The sequence below is a fragment of the Tachypleus tridentatus genome, chromosome 13, assembly GCF_004210375.1.
Source record: "Tachypleus tridentatus isolate NWPU-2018 chromosome 13, ASM421037v1, whole genome shotgun sequence".
In the NCBI taxonomy this organism is placed as follows: domain Eukaryota; kingdom Metazoa; phylum Arthropoda; class Merostomata; order Xiphosura; family Limulidae; genus Tachypleus; species Tachypleus tridentatus.
Genome location: NC_134837.1, coordinates 204,852,171 through 204,878,602, shown reverse-complemented (window position 1 = coordinate 204,878,602; position 26,432 = coordinate 204,852,171). Strand labels below are relative to the sequence as shown.

At 34.5% G+C, this 26,432-nt stretch overlaps 1 protein-coding gene across 4 annotated transcripts in view; it reads left to right on the top strand.

The window, feature by feature from the left end:
- Positions 1-26,432, top strand: part of LOC143237880 (IQ motif and SEC7 domain-containing protein 1-like) — a 116,503-nt gene that overhangs the window by 23,553 nt on the left and 66,518 nt on the right. For 2 of the 4 annotated variants that reach the window (XM_076477591.1, XM_076477587.1), the window contains exon 2: positions 12,508-12,642. The exons of 1 other annotated variant lie outside the window; for it this stretch is intronic. In XM_076477591.1, the coding sequence (XP_076333706.1) occupies positions 12,508-12,642 (135 nt within the window). Of the gene's footprint in view, positions 1-12,507; positions 12,643-24,100; positions 25,171-26,432 lie in introns of those variants that run through there. One more of the 4 variants, XM_076477590.1, reaches the window with a different exon arrangement.

Sequence of the window (26,432 nt, the reverse complement as noted above, 5' to 3'; positions counted from 1 at the left end):
AGTCTTTCAGTTGTGAAAACATTATAATGTGACGGTCAATCCCAGTAGTCGTTCGTAAAAGAGTAGCTTAAACTTGAGGGGTGGGCTATATTACTGTTCAACTGTTTACCGACAGGAAAGCTTTCTCATGTATAACGCAATGCTCTTAGATTGTCAGAATATCACTATTACAGCCGTTTGTGAAGCAGTTATTGGTTCTGGTTTTGACGTCACAACAACAGAGAAAACACTAACAACGTTTATGTAATTGTTTGGTAAGGGCTATCTGTGCTAATAGTGATGCAAGCAAACACCATCCACCGTAAGATACTCTAATGGAATAGTGGGATTTAACCGTCACTCTTATGACGTACCCACGATTCCAAGATACGGAGCGAAATCTTTTTCTCGGCAGTAACGGGATTTGAACCAAGATTTTCGGATCTACAGTCCGATACTCTAACCACTGGGCTGTGTCCGGACCATCGTAATTATTAATAGTAGGTTGTTTGGAGTCTGAACGTGACGGCCACAAACTTCCGCATGACACTTATCATCTGATTTTTATGTGGTAGAAATACCAACACATCTCTTTTCGTTATATTTATTTCACACAAGGAGGCGTGCGTATCTACTGAGGGATTTATACGGGCTCTCTGACGTGTTGTGTGTATCATAGCAATCAGTGAAGTATTGGAAGCTTCAACTGAGAGTTAACAGTGCGTCTTCCCAAAGAGCACGAGAGACACACACTAGTGAACGTAACGTTTCATCAGCACAAACAAAACGTTCGTTTCTGACGAGTGTGTTCACGTTTTATCAACACAAACATCAGTCACGAGGGAGCGCTGAGCACGCTTTAAGTTCATAATGAGTTTCCATGAGACTGGTATTGATTTACTGTTGTCTTTGTTTTGAATGCACAAAGTGTAAATCATAGAGATGAGACCTCTTTAGAAACTAAATTTACGAGGAACCTTTGGGTACGAACTTTCTTTTGCTCGCGTCTGTTGTTGACATTTTATCAACTTATGAGGTTTATTACTAAATCCACTCGTGGTTATTTGAATGTTGGTTCTTGAAATTAGAAAGCTAACTTTGTCTTATTCATTATGTGCTTGTCCTTAACAAGAGATATATCAGGTGATGATGTACACGTAACAATAAAATACCTTTAAAGAAAGATACGTGTAAAGTTCAAGTGTAAATTGTCATTTAGTGACATTCAGTTTACCACTTTTCACCACGTTTCAGAGAACAAATATAAAATTAATGTGTAACTACGTAACACCGTACACACTTGAAACTATATTAAAAATGTATTTCTTAGTGTAACCGTAGTTCGGTGTAACAAATAGTGTCAACCGTAGTTCGGGGTGACAAATAGTGTCAACCGTAGTTCGGGGTGACAAATAGTGTCAACCGTAGTTCGGGGTGACAAATAGTGTCAACCGTAGTTCGGTGTGACAAATAGTGTCAACCGTAGTCCGGTGTAACAAATAGTGTCAACCGTAGTCCGGTGTAACAAATAGTGTCAACCGTAGTCCGGTGTAACAAATAGTGTCAACCGTAGTTCGGTGTAAGAAATAGTGTCAACCGTAGTTCGGTGTAAGAAATAGTGTCAACCGTAGTTCAGTGTGACAAATACTGACAACCGTAGTCCGGTGTAACAAATAGTGTCAACCGTAGTTCAGTGTGACAAATACTGACAACCGTAGTTCGGTGTAACAAATAGTGTCAACCGTAATTCGGTGTAACAAATAGTGCCTCATCCATCGTCTTGAAGCATTACGAAATAGTACTAAAGTTTTCTTTTTTCGGTTTTGAAATTTCTCGAAAACTGAAGGGTTGTCCGCACTAACAGTCCCTAATTTTGATGTTTGTGTGTTTGTTTTCATGAAAAGCTACACGAGGACTTGAGTTAACCATCTTTATTTTTGTGGTCATAAACTAGACGGAATGCAGTCATTTCACGGCAGCTGCCAGCTTTTAAGATACTTTAGTCAGATTGACTATCAGGATATGACTGTCACACTTTAAACATACTTATAACTCCAAAATGCGGTAAAGAGACAGGAACCATAAAACCTTAGTCGCACAGTACAACACACTAACACTGATCCATACTCGGCCGTCCCTAATTTTGCACCGGCTGGTTAGAAATACAGGCGATTAATCAACAGCACTCGCTGCCAATTCGTAAGATACTTTTGTCAGTGAAGTGACAATAGTGATTCTTATATTATATTGTCCCAACACAGGAAAACAATTCCTCGAGGTTAAGATGGCATCCAGCAAGAGACGCAGACAGAATAAAAACACAATAAAACATATTCTGGAATACTGTTGAACAGTTCAGCTGTATACCACACGGCTCATAATCTCAAAATTTCGATTTCGATACCTACGATGAGCAGAGACCACATAGCCCAAAAAAACACAGATGTTAGTTTGAATCTCACACGCACACACTATCAAGAGCCTTCAGCCGTAGTATCTCGTGCTGCCATCTGTTATAATTTTTCTGCAGCTTACAACTGAGTTTCTATGAAATACAACATTAAGTAAATTTGGAAAAGATAAGGAAACCGTAAAAGATTCCGGAAGGAAGTCCATTAACGAAACCTTTAATGGATTACATAAGATTGATAACCTTATACAGGCAGTCAATTACCTGGACAAACACATGCTGTTTGATTCCACTTCTCCAGTCGATCATCGCATTTTCGTTGTCGCGTCTGTGTCTAGATTTCGAGTGAATTTCAAATGGACGTTTATAAATCTATATTTAAGCGATAAGTTACAAGCTTTCTATAAATTATAATTAATTCCATTAACTTGTTTAGGCTAAGGACAATGCGTTGATAAGGTAATGTGAACAACCCGAGACTAAGACTTTGAAAAGCTACACTACATGGCCAAAATTATGTGGACATCCGATCATCATACCCATTTGTGCTTGTTGAACATCTCATTCCAAAACCACGGAGTTGGTCTTCCCTTTGCTGCTGTAACAGCTTCCACTCTTCTAGTAAGGTTTTTCATTAGATTTTGGACATGGCTGCGGGGATTCATTCCTATTCAGTCACAAGAGTATCAGTGAGGTCGGGTACTGATGTCGGGCGAGAAGGAGGGTAGGCCAGTCAAGTTCTTCCACACCAACCTCAGCAAATAATGTCTTTATGGACCTCGCTTTATGACGGGGGCATTGTCTTGCTGAAACAAAAAAGGGCCTTCCCCAAACTGTTGCCACAAAGTTGGAAGCAGACATTTCTCTAGAATGTCATTGTATGCTGTAGAATTAATATTTCCCTTCATTGGAACTAAAGAGCCCAAACCATTATTTCTCCTCCACAAAACTTTACAGTTGGTACTATGTATTCAGGCAGGTAGCGTTCTCTTGGCATCCGCTAAACCCCGACTTTTCCGTCAGACTGTCAGATAGTGAAGCATGATTCATCACTCCAGAGAACATGTTTTCACTGCTCCAGAGTCCAAAGGCGGTATGCTTTACACCACTCCAGCCGACACTTGACATTGCACATGGTGATCTTAGGCTTGTGTGCAGCTACTCAGCCATGAAAACTCATTTTATGAAGCTCTCGACCAACAGTTCTTGTGCTGACGTTGCTTCCACAGGCAGTTTGGAACTCGGTAGTGAGTGTTGCAATTGTGGACAGACGATTTTTACGTGCTACGCGCTTCAGCACTCGGTGGTTTCGTTCTGTGAGCTTACGTAGCCTACCGCTTTGTGGCTGAGCTGTTGTTGCTCCTAAACGTTTCCACATCACAATAACAGTACTTACAGTTGACCGAGGCAGCTCTAGCAGGGCAGAAATTTGACGAACTGACTTGTTGGAAGGTGGCAACATATGACAGTGTCACGTTGAAAGTCACTGAGCTCTTCAGTACGACCCATTCTTCTGCCAGTGTTTGTCTATGGAGGTTGCATGGGGTGTATGCTTGATTTTATGCACCTGTTAGCAATGGGTGTGGCTGAAATAGCCGAACCCACTAATTAGAAGGGGTGTCCACATACTTTTGGCCATGTAGTTTATGTAGCAGCTTTCAATCTAGAGCTTACGTTAAACGATACTAGATTTTTATTTCAGTATAAAATACCTTCCATCCCTAGTGACCCAACTGAATACTGGGTTTTTGTAATCGTGGTGGGTAGAGAAGAGATAATCTGGTATACAGTGATGGTGCTGGAAACACACGTAACTTTAAGAACTCGAGATCGATATCAGCAAAAACCCTATAACCCAAGCGCTTTCAAAATGAAGACCTTTCTTGCCCCTGAAGAAGAAAGGTCCACCTTTCGAAAGTGTTTGTGTTATAGTGTTTTTATTAATGTATTTTAACCCGTTATACAGTAATATTTTCATACCTATAGGTATCTTGGTATATAGTGTGTACAGTGATACCTTCATACCTACAGGTATCTTGGTATATAGTGTGTACAGTAATACCTTCATACCTACAGGTATCTTGGTATATAGTGTGTACAGTAATACCTTCATACCTACAGGTATCTTGGTATATAGTGTGTACAGTAATACCTTCATACCTACAGGTATCTTGGTATATAGTGTGTACAGTAATACTTTCATACCAGAACACTGTTTAACTGTTTCTTTGTGTACCAACAGGACATCTGTAACCAAACACTGTTTAACTGTTTCTCTGTAAACCGACATGACATCTGTAACCGAAAACTGTTTATTTTGTTTGTGACGTTCGTTTGAAAGGTTTAAATATAGGGTGAAACAGGAATTACCAGCGAATATTGGGTTAACCTTAGATGATTGTAACATGTATTAGAATACTGAGTGCTTTGTACACCATACAATCGGTGCTTTGAGGGAGCCAACCTCTATATTGTATATGAAGTGATATGATATTTGAGTTTATTTTCCACATTCATAATATACAATAATTTTCGGTAAAAACATCACAAAATAAGTAATAAAACTAGTTGTATTAAATGTAGAATGACGTAGAGATGTCAGTAACAAAGATAATGTACGGATGATACAGCTGTACGTTGATCATGCGTTCTTTCCGTACTGTACATTCTTCGGAGTTCAGAATTATGGAAAGCGTTGATGAATAACATTAGTGTATCAAAGAAACTGGTATAATATTAATAATATATATTACTATAAAAACAAAACACATGTTCTCTTATCAACCAACTTAAATGAAATTGTATAAAAGAAAGGGTAAACAAGTAATAAAAAAATTGTGAAAGTATGATGTAGGGACTACAGTTCAAAACCAAGGTAGGGAGGAAGTGATACGTATTTACATAAAGATCTGTACATAAGTACCCAAGTGTTTCCAAAAATAACTTAGCAACTAAATGTTGAATCCCTGTCGATTACATTAATTCAGGTTTTTTATTAAACATTTTAATTTAATAGTGCTATTCAGTGTTATAGTGTGTAGTAACCATGAGCTTGTAAGATTGACTGAATACTTATGTAGGGATATTTGTATGGTATTACGTATGCCTTGTCTCTATGCTTCATACTGCTCACTTTTATCCTAATTTTTATTACTTGTATTACGTAACTCGACTTTATTGTTATGACGTTTACAATATGCGCTTTCTACTTCATAACAGTGTTACGTCATAGCGTAGGGATGTTCTACAAAATCTGACCAATTACATCTCGGCAGATGTGATGTGTTATGGGACGAGGGAGTTATAAAATATGTGTGGTAATTTTAGTTTGTGAAGTGAGGAAAGTAAACCGTTGTAGTTTTTCTGTTAAATCTAATAACAAGTAAACCGAAACAAAGGTCGTTATCTTATTAATGAAAGAAAAATACATTTTTATTACTGTAATAGTAAACCAGAAAGAACAACCTGTCGTTAACCTGCTAACATTAAATACGAAACAAATAACTGTCGCTAATATGGTAATATTAATTATCAGAGAAGAACAGGTCGGTAACATGGTAATAATTATTAACGATGACCTGGTCGGTTAGAATGGTAATATTGATTATCAAAGAACAACTGGTCATTAACATGGTAATATTAATTATTTAATATGACCTGGTCGTTACCATGGTAATGGAAATTATCAGAGAAGAACTAGTTGTTCTTCTTAATGTTACAATATTTAATTAGTAAAGATGAAATGGTCATTACCATTGGTAATATTAACTGGTAAAGATGAACTGTATTTTAATATAATAATATTAATTATCAAACATAAACTGGTTGTTAACGTGACAATATTTAATTAGTAAAGTTGAAGTGGTCATTACCATGGTAATATTAATTAGTAAAGATGAACTGTATTTTAATATAATAATATTAATTATCAAACATAAACTGGTTGTTAACGTGACAATATTTAATTAGTAAAGATGAAGTGGTCATTACCATGGTAATATTAATTAGTAAAGATGAACTGTATTTTAATATAATAATATTAATTATCAAACATAAACTGGTTGTTAACGTGACAATATTTAATTAGTAAAGATGAAGTGGTCATTACCATGGTAATATTAATTAGTAAAGATGAACTGTATTTTAATATAATAATATTAATTATCAAACATAAACTGGTTGTTAACGTGACAATATTTAATTAGTAAAGATGAAGTGGTCATTACCATGGTAATATTAATTAGTAAAGATGAACTGTATTTTAATATAATAATATTAATTATCAAACATAAACTGGTTGTTAACGTGACAATATTTAATTAGTAAAGATGAAGTGGTCATTACCATGGTAATATTAATTAGTAAAGATGAACTGTATTTTAATATAATAATATTAATTATCAAACATAAACTGGTTGTTAACGTGACAATATTTAATTAGTAAAGTTGAAGTGGTCATTACCATGGTAATATTAATTAGTAAAGATGAACTGTATTTTAATATAATAATATTAATTATCAAACATAAACTGGTTGTTAACGTGACAATATTTAATTAGTAAAGATGAAGTGGTCATTACCATGGTAATATTAATTAGTAAAGATGAACTGTATTTTAATATAATAATATTAATTATCAAACATAAACTGGTTGTTAACGTGACAATATTTAATTAGTAAAGTTGAAGTGGTCATTACCATGGTAATATTAATTAGTAAAGATGAACTGTATTTTAATATAATAATATTAATTATCAAACATAAACTGGTTGTTAACGTGACAATATTTAATTAGTAAAGTTGAAGTGGTCATTACCATGGTAATATTAATTAGTAAAGATGAACTGTATTTTAATATAATAATATTAATTATCAAACATAAACTGGTTGTTAACGTGACAATATTTAATTAGTAAAGATGAAGTGGTCATTACCATGGTAATATTAATTAGTAAAGATGAACTGTATTTTAATATAATAATATAAATTATCAAACATAAACTGGTTGTTAACGTGACAATATTTAATTAGTAAAGATGAAGTGGTCATTACCATGGTAATATTAATTAGTAAAGATGAACTGTATTTTAATATAATAATATTAATTATCAAACATAAACTGGTTGTTAACGTGACAATATTTAATTAGAAAAGTTGAAGTGGTCATTACCATGGTAATATTAATTAGTAAAGATGAACTGTATTGTAATATAATAATATTAATTATCAAACATAAACTGGTTATTAACGTGACAATATTTAATTAGTAAAGATGAAGTGGTCATTACCATGGTAATATTATTTAGTAAAGATGAACTGTATTTTAATATAATAATATTAATTATCAAACATAAACTGGTTGTTAACGTGACAATATTTAATTAGTAAAGCTGAAGTGGTCATTACCATGGTAATATTAATTAGTAAAGATGAACTGTATTGTAATATAATAATATTAATTATCAAACATAAACTGGTTGTTAACGTGACAATATTTAATTAGTAAAGCTGAAGTGGTCATTACCATGGTAATATTAATCTCAACGAAGTAGTGCTTACTTAGTTTTATATCAAGTATCTATGTATATTTGATAAATTGTAATTTATAAAGTTATAATATACTCGAATGTCAAAGTGAATCGTTAAGTTTCTAGTCATTATTTGAAACTGACAGAAACCTGTTGTTCTCTCAGTGAATTAAGGACTTGTTATCTTGTTGACTGAGATGTTTCCTTTTTACAACATTATCAAGTTAAGGAGAAAGAGGTTACAGTTAACGCCAAGCTATATTCACTTTAATGTCTTCACTCAGGAGTTGTACAAAGTTCCTCAATACACGAGTGCATTAATTGGGTCTTTCCGTCCAGGGGAACAGCCACAGGCTTCAACTCTTGAAAAAACCGACATAGTATATTTGTGAGGTCAGTGGGTGGTTTTATCACATGGAGAAGTTCGTAACCTTGTAGTATACAGTCGATTTGTAATGGATACCACGAGTTATTAGTTGGTGTACATGTAACGACACAAGCATGGCAAACTGATTTAAGTGTAGTGAATAAGTCGTTAGTTCTCGCATGTTTTTAACATTATTATATATATTACCAATAACGTCAGTAAGATTTTTGGTATCACTGTTTATACGTAGCTATTTGATTTTTTAAACATAAAAACAATTATGTTAAGCTACTACAAGCGCTGACAACATCGTGTGCATGTGGCTACTACAAGGAACACGTACGTGTCTTGTGTTAAGTACTCTTTAAGAGAGCTTTACTAGTCATGAACTTTTGGAAATAGAACAGGGTGTTTTAGCCTATTCATGAAATGTTGAAAACAGAACAGGGTGTATTAGCCAAGCCATGAACTGTTGAAAACAGAACAGGGTGTATTAGCCAAGTCATGAACTGTTGAAAACAGAATAGGGTGTATTAGCCAAGTCATGAACTGTTGAAAACAGAATAGGGTGTATTAGCCAAGTCATGAACTGTTGAAAACAGAACAGGGTGTATTAGCCAAGTCATGAACTGTTGAAAACAGAACAGGGTGTATTAGCCAAGTCATGAACTGTTGAAAACAGAATAGGGTGTATTAGCCAAGTCATGAACTGTTGAAAACAGAATAGGGTGTATTAGCCAAGTCATGAACTGTTGAAAACAGAACAGGGTGTATTAGCCTAGTCATGAACTGTTAGAAACAAAACAGGATGTTTTAGCCTAGTCAAGAAATGTTAGAAACAGAACAATGTTTTAATCTACTCACATCAGTGCAAAGTAACACTACAAATGTATCATGTTATATAGCAGTAAAGTGAGTTAGATACTTTACAGTTACAGACAATTAGTGGTTTGAAGAAGGTTTCTTTTTTTGAAGTAAGATGTAGCACTAGTTGTGGGAGTTTGTTTTTATTTTCTCGTCAGTATCGACATCACGGGGTGGGGTGGGGTTATGTAGCAACGTGATCGAGTGGTGAGTTTGGCTTGAGAGATTTAAATTGAACCTATTTCATGGGTCTCCGACAACAAAACATAAAGTAGAATACCTGGTGTAATAAAGCGTCCCGAGAGTTAAAAAGTCCAAGGTTTTTGTCATGGTTTAGAAAAGCTGCTGCTTAGAAACGTGAAATAACAACTGAAAATGAACTTACGGAGATTTGAAGGATTGTTTGTTTCGCGCCCATTTATACTTTTCAAACACTGTCAACGCTTGAATCCAAAGATTAGAGGGAAGGAAACTAGTTAACACTAGTCTCGCTTCTCCTGTATGACCAGAGTGGAAGGCGTTTGGGGAGCAAAAGGCCTCAAACAGCGAATCATCGGATGGGCAAGCTCAAAATACACAAAGCCTAAGGGCTAGGAGGGGATAGAACAGAGTTTATTCTATAAGGAACATTAACATCCACACATACGTGTATGTTTTATGTGATAGACATTTCTTGTGAGGACTTATTATTCAGTTGTTTTATTTATTTCTAACCTACTAATTCAAACTACTAGCGTACTGCCATCTATGTTTCACTTTAGTAACCATGACTTAGAACTCACGTCAATTAATTGTACTGTTTAAAATTGTATCTGTTCAACCGGAAGGCAGTTTACAGAGTCGGATTTTAAGTTGAGTTGACAGACCGTTTTGTAAGGAAACAAAGATCTTTCGAATATTTCATACTTTTCAGAACTACAGAAGAGTCAGCTTATAATATGTGCAGTTCAGTCCAATAAATAAGAGGGTAGTGGAGAACTAAAACCAGGTATTGGTTCTCTAGAAGGGTTTAATGTGTTTTAACTAAAATCAGGTATTGGTTCTCTAGAAGGGTTTGATGTGTTTTAACTAAAACATGGTATTGGTTCTCTAGAAGGGTTTGATGTGTTTTAACTAAAACATGGTATTGGTTCTCTAGAAGGGTTTGATGTGTTTTAACTAAAACATGGTATTGGTTCTCTGGAAGGGTTTGATGTGTTTTAACTCAAACCAGGTATTGGTTCTCTGGAAGGGTTTGATGTGTTTTAACTCAAACCAGGTATTGGTTCTCTGGAAGGGTTTGATGTGTTTTAACTAAAACCAGGTATTGGTTCTCTGGAAGGGTTTGATGTGTTTTAACTAAAACCAGGTATTGGTTCTCTGGAAGGGTTTGATGTGTTTTAACTAAAACCAGGTAATTGGTTCACTAGAAGAATTTGGTGCGTTTTAACTAAAACAAGGTATTGGTTCACTAGAATAATTTGATGTGTTTTAACTAAAACAAGGTATTGGTTCACTAGAAGAATTTGATGTGTTTTAACTAAAACAAGGTATTGGTTCACTAGAAAAATTTGATGTGTTTTAACTAAAACAAGGTATTGGTTCACTAGAATAATTTGATGTGTTTTAACTTAAACAAGGTATTGGTTCACTAGAAGAATTTGGTGTGTTTTAACTAAAACAAGGTATTGGTTCACTAGAAGAATTTGGTGTGTTTTAACTAAAACAAGGTATTGGTTCACTAGAAGAATTTGGTGCATTTTAACTAAAACAAGGTATTGGTTCACTAGAATAATTTGATGTATTTTAACTAAAACAAGGTATTGGTTCACTAGAAGAATTTGATGTGTTTTAACTAAAACAAGGTATTGGTTCACTAGAAGAATTTGATGTGTTTTAACTAAAACAAGGTATTGGTTCACTAGAATAATTTGATGTGTTTTAACTTAAACAAGGTATTAGTTCACTAGAAGAATTTGGTGTGTTTTAACTAAAACAAGGTATTGGTTCACTAGAAGAATTTGGTGCGTTTTAACTAAAACAAGGTATTGGTTCACTAGAAGAATTTGGTGCGTTTTAACTAAAACAAGGTATTGGTTCACTAGAATAATTTGATGCGTTTTAACTAAAACAAGGTATTGGTTCACTAGAATAATTTGATGTGTTTTAACTAAAACAAGGTATTGGTTCACTAGAAGAATTTGGTGTGTTTTAACTTAAACAAGGTATTGGTTCACTAGAAGAATTTGGTGTGTTTTAACTAAAACAAGGTATTGGTTCACTAGAAGAATTTGGTGTGTTTTAACTAAAACAAGGTATTGGTTCACTAGAAGAATTTGGTGTGTTTTAACTAAAACAAGGTATTGGTTCACTAGAAGAATTTGGTGCGTTTTAACTAAAACAAGGTATTGGTTCACTAGAAGAATTTGAATGCGTTTTAACTAAAACAAGGTATTGGTTCACTAGAATAATTTGATGTGTTTTAACTAAAACAAGGTATTGGTTCACTAGAATAATTTGATGTGTTTTAACTAAAACAAGGTATTGGTTCACTAGAAGAATTTGATGTGTTTTAACTAAAACAAGGTATTGGTTCACTAGAAGAATTTGATGTGTTTTAACTAAAACAAGGTATTGGTTCACTAGAAGAATTTGATGTGTTTTAACTAAAACAAGGTATTGGTTCACTAGAAGAATTTGATGTGTTTTAACTAAAACAAGGTATTGGTTCACTAGAAGAATTTGGTGTGTTTTAACTAAAACAAGGTATTGGTTCACTAGAAGAATTTGGTGTGTTTTAACTAAAACAAGGTATTGGTTCACTAGAAGAATTTGGTGTGTTTTAACTAAAACAAGGTATTGGTTCACTAGAAGAATTTGGTGTGTTTTAACTAAAACAAGGTATTGGTTCACTAGAAGAATTTGGTGTGTTTTAACTAAAACAAGGTATTGGTTCACTAGAAGAATTTGATGTGTTTTAACTAAAACAAGGTATTGTTTCACTAGAAGAATTTGGTGTGTTTTAACTAAAACAAGGTATTGGTTCACTAGAAGAATTTGATGTGTTTTAACTAAAACAAGGTATTGTTTCACTAGAAGAATTTGGTGTGTTTTAACTAAAACAAGGTATTGTTTGTTCTAATCTGTTTATTTTGTGTAAAACTAAAGGATTTAGTGTTCACATTATCTTTACATATGCTCTCTCTTGAAGGTTAAGAGAGAAAATATGGCCTTTATGTTTTCAAGTTATAATTGTATGATATATTCTTGTTATAAGTCTATAATATATTCAGGTTATAATTCTATAATATATTCAAGTCAGTGATACAGTTTATATTCTTCTGTTGTTTTATTAACAGTTTTTTTATATTTAATTTCAGATCATATCAAACTCTATCAAAACACAGTAGAACTGATAACATATCTCATCAAAATGGTTTCGAGGGGTCACTACTATCGACATTAGTATTAAACAGAACAGAAGAGACAAGTATCAACGAACTGCAAGCCCCATGGTAGGATCATGAGTTTTAACAAATAATTTATTTAGTTTAAAATATGCATTTTAACCATAATACGTGAGCCGACCGATCTTGAAAATTTCAGGACAACTATGGTTGTTCCTGGTAACCCTACTACTGGACTTAGTTGAAACAAAACAGTCCTAACAAAAACTGTAAGGGTTTGTTATCATACAGTGGGTTAGCTATGTTTTATAGAAACAGACAGATTACAGGAACTAACACAGTTTGTATGACAAGCTTGGACACTTTTATTAAAGTTAAAAATCAAATGTAGTATTGTATAAACTGTACAGTCATTCACAGTGATAGATATTGTTTGTTAATTCTGTAGAAACCAACAACTTTAAAATTAGTTGGCTTATTTGGTAAAAATTACACATACAAGTATGTGGAAATTAGATCAGGTGATTTATTATTGGAGCCTTGAGAAATATTATATAAATATATCTATATCATGATAACAATATTTAAAGCATGATATAGAATTTAAAGAAATGTTTTAATCTTATATACACTGAAGTATCACTTTTATATGTATGAAACTTTGAAAACATAAATAAAAAATATTATGTGGTATATCAACTGATTATAAACTTTATCATGTAGTGTATCAACTGATTATAAACTTTATCATGTAGTGTATCAACTGATCATAAACTTTATCATGTAGTGTATCAACTGATTATAAACTTTATCATGTAGTAGAGTAACTGGTTATGAAGTATATCATGTAGCGTATCAACTGGTTATGAAGTATATCATGTAGTGTATCAACTGGTTATGAAGTATATCATGTAGTGTATCAACTGGTTATGAAGTATATCATGTAGTAGAGTAACTGGTTATGAAGTATATCATGTAGTGTATCAACTGGTTATGAAGTATATCATGTAGTGTATCAACTGGTTATGAAGTATATCATGTAGTGTATCAACTGGTTATGAAGTATATCATGTAGTGTATCAACTGGTTATGAAGTATATCTTGTAGTGTATCAACTGGTTATGAAGTATATCATGTAGTAGAGTAACTGGTTATGAAGTATATCATGTAGTAGAGTAACTGGTTATGAAGTATATCATGTAGTAGAGTAACTGGTTATGAAGTATATCATGTAGTGTATCAACTGGTTATGAAGTATATCATGTAGTGTATCAACTGGTTATAAACTTATCTGATTATAAACTTATCATAATATCTGATTATATTATGATTGAGGGGGAATTGTGATATGTCATGATATTATTATCAAGGGGAGATAGATATCTGATCATATTATTATTGAGGGGAAGTGATGATATTATCGAGGGGAGTGATGATATGTTATGATATTATTGAGGGAGATATCTGATTATATTATGATTGATGTGGAGTGATAATATTTGATGACATTATTAATGAGGGAGATTGATGAATGTCATGATATTATTGAAGGGGAGTAAGATATCTGATAATATTATTATTGAGGGGGAGTGGTGATATGTGATAATATTATTGAGGGGAGTGAGATATCTGGTGATTATTATTATTGAAAGGGAGTGATGATATCTGATGATATTATTGAAAGGGAGTGATGATATTTGGTGATATTATTATTGAAAGGGAGTGATGATATTTGGTGATATTATTATTGAAAGGGAGTGATGATATCTGATGATACTATTATTATTGAAAGGGAGTGATGATATCTGATGATATTATTATTATTGAGAGGCAGTGATGATATCTGATGATATTATTGAGGGGTCATGATGACATCTAATGATATTATTATTGATGGGGAGTGATGATATCTTGATTATATTTTTTTCTATATTTGACTCGTGGCAGGATTTACTTAGTTTATAATTGTTTTGTTTCAATGAAAAACAAAATGAGTCAAATTGAATCTATAGCAAGGACTCTGTCGAGACAATGCAAATATATGGCGTGGCTTTAGAAGCAATTATGATGTTTTGTCCCTCTTGTAGCAACTAGATGGCGCTATATATGCTAGCTTATGTAATTAAAACGTTTATTGAGATGGGTCTCATAATACTGTATTTTATTTTTCATAAAAGTTGTTTCAGAGATATTTTAAAGATGCGAAGTATCCGTAAGTTACATCAACTAGAATTTGGATAGTCATACTAATAATTCGCATTCAATAATCATTTATCTTGAGATATTTATGTTCCTCGTGAAGTAATGCATTGTAACAGCTTGTGTCACACAATAATAGTATAAAACTGTAAAATAAGTTGAGCTGGATTATGATTTTTGTCTTTATAGGTCGATATAAGTATAAATATTTATATAATTTGTTGATCTGAATTTGTACAACGTAAATACAATTTGTGATTTGTGGTCTAATATTAGATAATGTTCCATTTTCAAACATTTGTCTTGTTTTTTAGTTTCACGTTTTTGGTTTTATTATATATACGTAATTGTCGTCTGTGACGTCGTGGTCGTGTCTGTCCAATCAACGTGATTAATGACTGGTTCGTTGACTGGTCTTGTTCATTGCCTTGTAACCGTGTATGAGCTAAAGCTATTGGATTATATGTTATCAACTGTGTTTCGAAAAGCTTACATAGAAACGCCATCTTTTGTTACCTTTTTTGTAGTATTTCACACAGTATTTGACTCGTGTTGTTTTTGCATTATATGATCCCTTTCTTGTTTTAGTTTTGTATTCATGCTTGTCTAGACCTTTAATAGCAACATCCGTATCTCCTGCTTTCTGTACTTCACAACTCTTGCGTCAATCTTACGTAGATAGAAGAACAGTTTTATCACAATACGTATGTAAAAGGATGCAGTGGCGTGTCGCCGCAGATGGGAGACATGACGTCACGGATAATGGGTTTAACATTTATTTGTTATAGAGTTCGAGAGTGCAGTGATATAACGGATACATTATGGTCACAGCTTCTTCCAAAGAAGGGTTTCTGTCAGAGCTAAAGGAAACGACACAGCGTTTCGAAAAGAATGAAACATTTAGTGTTCTTAATAAAAAATAAACAGTTGTAAAACGTTTCGGAAACAAAGGTCTCCAGAACCACAATCCAACTTTTCGAAAACAGAGTTGTCATCCACAAAGTTAAGACTGTGGTTACGAAAGAGAGTCTTCTGACCCAAAGAGCCATTGTTATGAAGTTAGGTACATCTCCTTGTATAATTACAATAAACATGTTTGCTTACCAATTATTGAGCTACATGAAAAACAATCAAAAGATGCTTTTATGAGAAAAATGAACAAAGAAACAGAAGCAGCCTCTTTCCACCTGTCAAGTCCCTCGATATAGTTCCAGTAGAGTTTGGTATCTTCATTGTATTTAACTTGATCTTGGAAACACTTCCGCGGTCAGTGCAAAGTCTGTCAAGATATGTGGTCTAAGATGGACCTCTTTATTTTTCGCAGAAACTCAATACAATTGACAAGATTACAGAACCACGACCATCAATGGACGATGGTTTAAGGAGTTCAAAGGGCAACTCATGACCTGGAACATCGTTTTATAACTTCCAATATGACCCAGTTGATGGCATTATTTCCTTACAAAACATATAGATGTTTTCATATAGTTATCGGTTGTTATTTAAAGAGTCTAAGTGAACATGCATAAGAACTCATGAACTGGGTAAGGTTTTCAACTGATTAACCAAATTATTGATAAAACTGTACAAAATAAAAACAACCTAAAAAATGAAAAAGTCTGTGACACGTTTTTTATGAACCACGTTTTTGTTTTCCAACTTCTGGTTTCTTTGTTTGTTATTAATCACAAAGCTACACAAGGAGCTATCTGTGCTGTGCCAACCACGAGTATCGAAACCCAGTTTTTAGCGTTATAAGCCTTTAGAATTACATCTGAGCCACTGGATGGGAGGAGGACGAGTTTTTAAATACTGATGAAACTGTCAAGGGTTATGATGACCAATTTGTGTGAAACATACTAGAGTAAAAAAAATAGAAAAATATAAGTATTGTTAACTCCCTTCTTGTAGATGTAGGCTTCGGTTTCAGTTGTAAACGTTAGTGTAAATTTCATATTGATCTATTATGGTGTGTAAATGTAGGCTTCGGTTTCAGTTGTAAACGTTAGTGTAAATTTCATATTGATCTATTATGGTGTGTAAATGTAGGCTTCGGTTTCAGTTGTTAACGTTAGTGTAAATTTCATACTGATCTATTATGGTGTGTAAATATAGGTTTCGGTTTCAGCTGTTAACGTTAGTGTAAATTTCATACTGATCTATTATGGTGTGTAAATATAGGTTTCGGTTTCAGCTGTTAACGTTAGTGTAAATTTCATATTGATCTATTATGACGTGTAAATGTAGGTTTTGGTTTCATATTGATTTGTTCTGGCCCCTGTACATATTTCTTCACTGTAGTGTTTGTTCAGCAGAGAAGGACATGCGTACAATTACCTGTTTGTTATTATTGTTATGTTTTAACTGTTGGAGAGTCTTTAAATTAAGTTACGTTTTGAAGGTTAAATTATCTGTAATCAGTTGTAGAAGTTGTGATAACATGGATATTTTATTCAACCACTAAAATTGTAGAAGCTGCGATAACAACTGCATGATGTTAGGGGTATACGTCGAGGCTAAGAGAACCTTTTACATCCCAGTTAAGACTGCCTTAGAGAACATGTAACTTATTTCTTTAAACATGGAGAACGAATTACTTAATTATAAAAATTAGCAGTCGCGACGACGAGCAAACAACTGGAGGTTTCGATGTTGATTCAATTGGGTGAGAAGCGACCCCCGCTTTACGTCTACTCTACACTGCTTGTCTATATATATATAACATCTGGTTTAGTTGTTGTTGTTTTTGGAACTTCGCACAAAACTACTCGAGGGCTATCTGTGCTAGCCGTCCTTAATTTAGCAGTGTAAGACTAGAGGGAAGGCAGCTAGTGATCACCACCCACCGCCAACTCTTGGGTTACTCTTTTACCAACGAATAGTGGGATTGACCGTAACATTATAACGCCCCCACGGCTGGGAGAGCGAGCATGTTTGGCACGACTCGGGCGCGAACCCGCGACCCTCAGATTACGAAGCGCACGCCTTAACGCGCTAGGCCATGCCAGGCCCATCTGGTTTAGTGATTCGAAGGTTTCGTGTTATTAAACGCTTTAATCTTATGATGTTGTGTCGTCATCCATAAATATATTCCAAAATTTCTGTTGTTACTTGTTCTTGCTGTCCGTTTACGTAAACAGAAAGTTGCACTAGATCCCGTGTAGCAGCTGCTTACTTCGCTGTACAGGAAGACCCAGCTACAATTCATCTGATTCACGAACTTTTTTGGCATGTTGTGATCGAAAGTTGGTCGTCATAGCAACAAGTGACTCAACTAGCAGCGCAGCAAGTTTCACGAGTTTTATTTCAGTTACTTGGCTACCAAACTAATACTACCAGCAGAGAAAGGTTGTATTATTAAAACCACAGATTTATTTCGGTCACCTGGTTACTAGACTAACGTTACCAGTAGAGAAAGGTTGTATTATTAAAACCACAGATTTATTTCGGTTACCTAGTTACTAGACTAACGTTACCAGTAGAGAAAGGTTGTATTATTAAAACCACAGATTTATTTCGGTCACCTGGTTACTAGACTAACGTTACCAGTAGAGAAAGGTTGTATTATTAAAACTATTGTTTGGAATGGTTATACAAAAGTGACGTAGGAAGCGCTGGGAATTATCACCCAATTTTCAATTTGTACCTGTAAAAATATTACATTTGAATTACAAAATTTACGGTCGGGAAAAGTGGGAAAAATGCACAATATTTAATCTAGAACCCAGGAGGTTCCAGGACCCTGGAATTGAGAGGTATGTCTGTGACGCACATTCTCTGGCTTCGGTTTATCAAATAAACTATTTGATCTTTCCTTCTATACGTCTGATATATATATTAACATGTGAATTCTGTGATCTACGTTAAACTACCTATACCTAAAATCTTTAGAACCACACATCGAACCTTTAGGTTTAGAAAAAAATATATACTTTAGTTTTCAGAACCGTATTTATACGTTCTATACGTGGTGAAAGCTCCGTTGACCAAACTGTAAACTTAAAATGAATCAAAGTAAGTTTCATGTTATAATCCCAGGTTAGATGTTCACAGTGTTTTAACAACTGTACCTTAAGTACACATAATATAAAAGAAGAACACTGGTTTTATTACATTACTTTATTAAAGTTATTTTAATAACTTGTGAATTTCATAAGTTATGTTTTATTTACAAGTTTTTTGTTTATAGAGTTTATATAATATATAATATTTTTATTTTTATGATGCTTTTAGTGGTGTGTGTTTGTTTATTTCAGTTTTGTTAAAAGTTATTTATGCAGTGTTTTGTATTTAATTAGGTTCGGTTTGGTTTGAATTTCGCGCAAAGCTACACGAGGACTATCTGCGCTAGCCGTCCCTAATTTACCAGTGTAAGACTAGCAGTTAGTCATCACCACGCACTGCCAACTCTTGGGCTACTTTTTTACCAACAAATAGTGGAATTGACCGTTACATTATAACGCCTGCACAGGTGAAAGGTCGAACATATTTGGTGTGACGGGGATTCGAACCCGCGACCCTCGGATTATGAGTCGAGTGCCTTAACTACTTGGCCATGTCAAGCCAAATATGTTTGGTGATGAAGATTAGTGTAAAAGCTGTGAAAGTGCCACCAAGCTACTGAAACCAAAAATATAAATAAAACGATTCTGATGGTGTTTTTAATATTTTTATATATTCATGACGATCTAGAAGGTCACACTCGTGTATATATATATATATATATTTCATATTTTTGATATATAAATATATATATATATAAATTTGGACAGAGATATGGATAACTAAATATATATTACACGATGTGTAGAAACAAGTATTTAAAAAGTCAGATAAGAAGATAAATAAATAACTATTATCCATTTCAGGAACACAGTAAAAGTCGAGAGTTTGTTTTACAGTAAAGGTTCATATATGGGTGAAATGTTTATTAGAAAAATTAATATAAAGTTATAATTGTACAAAAGGCACCATGAATAACTGTGTTATTTCTCAGCAGGAGCTGGTGGTGGTTGGTGATAACTAGCTGCCTTTCTCCTAGCCTTACACTGCTTAATTAAAGATGGGTAGTGCAAATAGCCCTCATGTAGATTTACAAGAAATTTAGAAACAAACAAACAAACGTTTTATTTGTTTGTGTAATAAAGTACAGAAACAGTTTGTAACCAAAACTTAATTAACTAGTTTGAACTAATTGATTAATTCTTTTGAAAACAACTATAGTTAACTAGTTCACAAACTAAAGTCCCCCAGCAGCACAGCGGAATGTCTGTGGACTTACAATACTAGAATTCGGGTTTCGATACTCGTGGCAGACAGAGCACAAATAGCCCAATGTGTAGCTTTGTGCTTAACTTTAAACAAACAGACAAACTAAACTTGTAACTTTCTGACACCGTGAATTTCCTCGCTATCAAACATTGGTGGTTTGATAAATTGGAGGAAAGCGTGTCAACAGTACCAATTTTTTGTATTGCTCTTGTCTGACCGTTACTCATATACCCACGCTCTGAAAGAGCGAACACTCATTTTTTAAATAAAATATTCAAATTTCGATTTAAGTTCCAACCTTGCAGGCCTTAAGAAGTTACATTGCTGATGTTATTTGGTTAGACAACTGTGTACGGACAAAGTTACTTATGTATTAAATGTCTGTATGTTATTTTATGATGATATAATTTTTATTTTACAATTTTTAAATCAAGAATGTTTCTGCTAACCAAAATGCCCCCACAGTGGCACAGCCCGTTGTAGGCACAGTATAGATAGCCCATTGTGTAATCCTGTGCTTAAATTCAAACAATTTAATTAAAACCTAACCAAACTTATTGTGATATGTAAATGAAAGTCCATCAGATCTGTTGTTATCGCGACTTTTTGATGAGATTTCGTTACATTTTTAAAACAATTCTCAGTTTTCTTCTTACAGGATAAAAGAATTGTAAAAAAGAAAAAAAAAATAGCATGTGGTCAGATCTAGTCTGCAGTTTGTTATTCGTGGCGGAACGTGTTTATTAATATATCTGTAAAAACATGTATACTACAGTGGGTTTTCTTGTCATCACGGATGTTTATTAATACTTTAGAACGTGGCTATTTATAAAATTAAATCTCATAAGTCCCGCTTTGTTAAACAACTTTTTTAGCTCAAGATACTTCAGAAACAAATAAATCCATTCAGGGACAATCGCTAAGGGCTCGGCATGGCCAGGTGGTTAAGTCACTCGACTTGTAATCCGAAGGTCGCGGGTTTGTATTCCTGTCACACCAAACATGCTCGCCCTTTCAGCCGTGGAGGCGTTGGAATGTGTCAGTCAATCTCACTATTCGTTGGGAAAAGAGTAGCCCAAGAGTTGGCGGTAGGTGGTGCCTTCCCTCTAATCTTACACTGCTAAATTAGGGACGGCTAGCGCAGATAGCCCTCGTGTAGCTTTGCGCGAAATTCAAAACTAACCAAACAATCGCTGAGTGTCCAAACTTAACGCTATAATTCACGTTGAATTTTCAAGTATAAATCTCGTGTTCTTATGATTTTTAGTGTTTCCACACCTCAGTAAATAAGTTTGTCTGTACAAATTAAAAATTAAATAATTTAGATCGACAAGACAGTGGTTATTTATACAATGACACTTTTATACTGGTGATATGAACCTGCACTGTATTAAAGGAACATCACAGTTTTTGCCATTGGTTAATTACACGAGAAATGGAAGTTTCACAAACAGTAGGAATTTATGTGATATACCACTGCGATGATTGAAAGGATGAAAACTACGGGGGGATAGCTCTTCTAGCCCCTTAAACCCCTGTGTAAGTGTTCATAATAAATCTAGTGGCTAAAAGTAACGAAGACAGAGATTTTTCCACTTACCCCGGTATGTGAAAAGTTGCTTTATCATAAAGTTTCCATGAACACGAGTTTTGACACCTTCACGTGCCCTCTCATGTCCAGATTAAGTTGTTTACGTAATAGTAGATTTGAACTTTATTTTAGATTATACGCTGTTGTGTATTTACTGATTAGAAGAAGGTCGGTTGGTTTATTTGTTAAGCGCAAAGCTACACAATAGGCTATTTGTGTACTGCACGCTGCAGATAACGAAACTCGATTTTTAGCATCGTAAGCCTGCAGACTTACCGCTCAGTCACTGGGGTAAACTATACATTATCGCAATGATGTTTGAAGAACTGACTATGACCTAACCAGGTTAAATAAAACTATCCGTTGGTCACTAAGGCTACAGGTTTAAAACCGAACTTGAAATGGTTTGTGTGTGTGTGTGTTAAAAGAATCGACGCATGTTATCAGGCTCAGATCATAAGGTGGTAAAAGTGTTAAAGTCGAAACACGCATGTTTCTGTTTCTTGATGTTTGCGTCTCAACAGGTAAAAAGTAACTGTAATTAAATAAGTATGTTTGGTAAAGTGTGGCGCTGCTATCATTCTTAATTCAGAGAACTGACTAGAGGGAACACAGCTAGTTACCTTACCATTTACCCACTAGAGGGAACACAGCCAGTTACCTTACCATTTACCCACTAGAGGGAACGCAGCTTGTTACCTTAGAATTTAACCACTAGAGGGAACACAGCCAGTTATAATTACTTTACCATTTACTTACTAGAGGGAACACAGCTAGTTACCTTGTCATTTATCCACTAGAGGGAAGACAGCCAGTTATAATTACCTTACCATTTACTCACTAGAGGGAAACAGCCTTTAGAATTACCTTACCATTTACTCACTAGAGGGAAAACAGCCAGTTATAATCACCTTACCATTTACTTACTAGAGGGAACACAGCTAGTTACCTTATCATTTATCCACTAGAGGGAAGACAGCCAGTTATAATTACCTTACCATTTACTCACTAGAGGGAAACAGCCTTTAGAATTACCTTACCATTTACTCACTAGAGGGAAAACAGCCTTTTAGAATTACCTTACCATTCACACTACAGGAGAAACTATCGCTCTTATAACGTGTTAACAGCTTAAAGAGGGTGGGGATGTTATTGTATGGATTCGAACCCTTCTCGTCAGCTCCGAAAATAGAGTTTTACCAAAGGGCCGCGCTTAATAAAGTACGACTTGCAGGAGTTATATCCTAAGTTTGAGACTAGTATAACGTCACAATACTTGCACACCACATAGTGGACTAATTGCGTCTACCGTAAAGATTGAATACCGAATTTAAGCATTATAAGCCCCAAAGTTAAATTTAAAAATCATAACTTATCCATCTATTTGGCCTGATGAGCGTAGGTTGAATCGACAGTAAAAGTGTGTGAAATGTGTGTTTAAGTCTCCACTGGATATTTCTTCATGTCATAAAGAACTTGTTTCAGATTTCAGAACTGGCGGGATCACACATACAGTTTATGCGTACGTAAGTAAAGGGGCTGATTTAACGACTATATTTTCTATTTTAAGAAAAGTTTTTCCACGTGTACATTCAGTGTACTGAAGCTCGATATATGTAAAAACGGTTCGTTTGGTTTTTTATGTAGAGGAAGAGGAGGGAACAACGTTTCGGTCATCGTCAGGATCACGATGACCTTTTTACACATATATTGTTTCGGTCATCGTCAGGATCACGATGACTTTTTTACATATATATTGTTTCGGTCATCGTCAGGATCACGATGACCTTTTTACATATATATTGTTTCGGTCATCGTCAGGATCACGATGACCTTTTTACATATATATTGTTTCGGTCATCGTCAGGATCACGATGACCTTTTTACATATATATTGTTTCGGTCATCGTCAGGATCACGATGACCTTTTTACATATATATTTTTCTCTTCAAGTGGATTTTCATCACGATATGTTTACTTTATAAAGACATTACTCTGATTAGTGTGTCTATCAGACACTACACATCCTGCAACTGTTTACTCAGTTCTTCTGTCAAATTATTCAGTGTTTTAACAGGAGGTACTCATGGGATGCACGTGAGGATAGATGGTCCTTATTTTGTTGGGTAGTTTTGTCAGATATATGATCAGGTTTGGACGTATCCACAGTTTTAACTGGACTGTTATACCAAACCCTAGAATAATCACACTTAATTTCATCGTGTGGGTAGTTTGATTAATTTTTGTAAGTTTATATTTAATTTTTAACCCCAGGATCTTCATGTGGTAAGTTGTGTTAATTTGTTCTTCCCTCAACTGCCCTTATGAGGTCAGGAAACAACAGGGTTATCTCATTGTACTCTAACCCGATAAGTACGTGTGGTAAGAAAGGTAACATTTGAAACAAGCAGCTCATGCCTGATTACAACGTTTACATGTTTTGTTTTCAATATTATATTTTTTTAACAGAATTTCACTTTGTATTTGTAACGTGGCGCTACTTGTCCTGGCGCCAGACAGAAGAAGCAGTCAGTCGAATTTGTTCAGCGCACTCTATTTACAGAACCGAGAAACGCTGTTAAAAGGTATCGCGCAAAACTATGGTTTATTTTGAGTGGTGTAGCTGTGATGTCATAGCGTTTTCAGGAACACGTGAAGCAGGCTTCGTAGGGGGCGTCTGTCTCTATACTACAGTGTATTGTTGGCCAACATGACTCACCTTAACAACCACAGCTTTGATCGTGATCTGCTGTGTTGAGCTGCAGACAGACGAAGATAAAATATTAGGAGGACGTATGTTGTAGATCATTTGATAGTAGCGAAACCTATCAATAGGTTTCCTGTATCTATCTAATTTCAATGTAGTTTAAATAAAAACACAAGCGATGAAATCGAGCTAAAAGACGAAGGACTGAAATGTAATACACTAAGTAAAAAGGGGGTTTGGTACACAAAGAAAATTCAAAATACACAAGAAACTTGAGTGACGGAAGAAGAAAAGTGGTTGCCCACCCTGGTGGTCAAAGATATAAGTGCAGATGGTTAACTGGTTAGTAAAACCTGAAATGGAAAGCAATGGAGAATAAACTATGCTGGTGGTTATATGGTCACCTACATGTAAGGAAAATTTTTAAAAATATTTATTTTCTGTAAAAAAATATTCATGCGTAGCAAGGGAGAAATATGAAAACACCCGTGAAAGAACAAAGTTGGTGGTTGTACCAGCCACTGTAGCCCCTGGTCTAACTTCTCCGGCTAACTTCACATTTCTCTAAGTTTTGTAAAAATATCAAGTGAGAATGGTTAAGTTTACATTAACCATACCGTCCCTAGTATTTTACGCAGCAACAGCTGAGCCTTGTTGTTCCAGAAGTTTCTAAGCGGCCATGTTTGGTTTAGAAAGAGACATTCATGCCAACCAAGAAGCTACGTATGTCAGGTCAGCTAAGGATCGGGCAGTGGTCAGAAGTTATCGAATGTCGAGTGGACGTCCGCGTAGTGTTGGTACCTATCTTCAACCTCCTCCACCATGTGGAAGATACTGTCGTCCACTTTATGCAGTGGCTGGAAGAAGGTAGGGACAGTTTCGTAAATAGGTAATTTAAACTGGTAACTAACAGTCTAGGACACCATTGTAGGGTTTCTATTTGTGCAGAGTTTAACATGAAAACAGGTTCCAAAAAACGATCTGTTAGAGATTATTTCATCATATTGTCACCGGAATCTCCGCTCTTCTTTTCATAATTGTATATAACACATGACACATTTTATCATGGCACCATCGATATATTTCCTTGTCACAGTCCTTGTGTTCACTTCATTTCTCAAAGCATCTTGTTGGATTTTAGTTAAAGTAAGTAGCAGAGGTATTGTTGTAGTAATAACTGTTGGATTTTAGTTAAAATACGCAGCAGAGGTATTGTTGTAGTAATAACTGTTGGAGTTTAGTTAAAGTAAGTAGCAGAGGTATTGTTGTAGTAATAACTGTTGGATTTTAGTTAAAATAAGTAGCAGAGGTATTGTTGTAGTAATAACTGTTGGAGTTTAGTTTAATTAAGTAGCAGAGGTATTGTTGTAGTAATAACTGTTGGAGTTTAGTTTAATTAAGTAGCAGAGGTATTGTTGTAGTAATAACTGTTGGAGTTTAGTTTAATTAAGTAGCAGAGGTATTGTTGTAGTAATAACTGTTGGAGTTTAGTTAAAGTAAGCAGCAGAGGTATTGTTGTAGTAATAACTGTTGGAGTTTAGTTAAAGTAAGCAGCAGAGGTATTGTTGTAGTAATAACTGTTGGAGTTTAGTTAAAGTAAGTAGCAGAGGTATTGTTGTAGTAATAACTGTTGGAGTTTAGTTAAAGTAAGTAGCAGAGGTATTGTTGTAGTAATAACTGTTGGAGTTTAGTTTAATTAAGTAGCAGAGGTATTGTTGTAGTAATAACTGTTGGAGTTTAGTTAAAGTAAGCAGCAGAGGTATTGTTGTAGTAATAACTGTTGGAGTTTAGTTAAAGTAAGTAGCAGAGGTATTGTTGTAGTAATAACTGTTGGATTTTAGTTAAAATACGCAGCAGAGGTATTGTTGTAGTAATAACTGTTGGAGTTTAGTTAAATTAAGTAGCAGAGGTATTGTTGTAGTAATAACTGTTGGAGTTTAGTTTAATTAAGTAGCAGAGGTATTGTTGTAGTAATAACTGTTGGAGTTTAGTTAAAATAAGCAGCAGAGGTATTGTTGTAGTAATAACTGTTGGAGTTTAGTTAAAATAAGCAGCAGAGGTATTGTTGTAGTAATAACTGTTGGAGTTTAGTTAAAATAAGCAGCAGAGGTATTGTTGTAGTAATAACT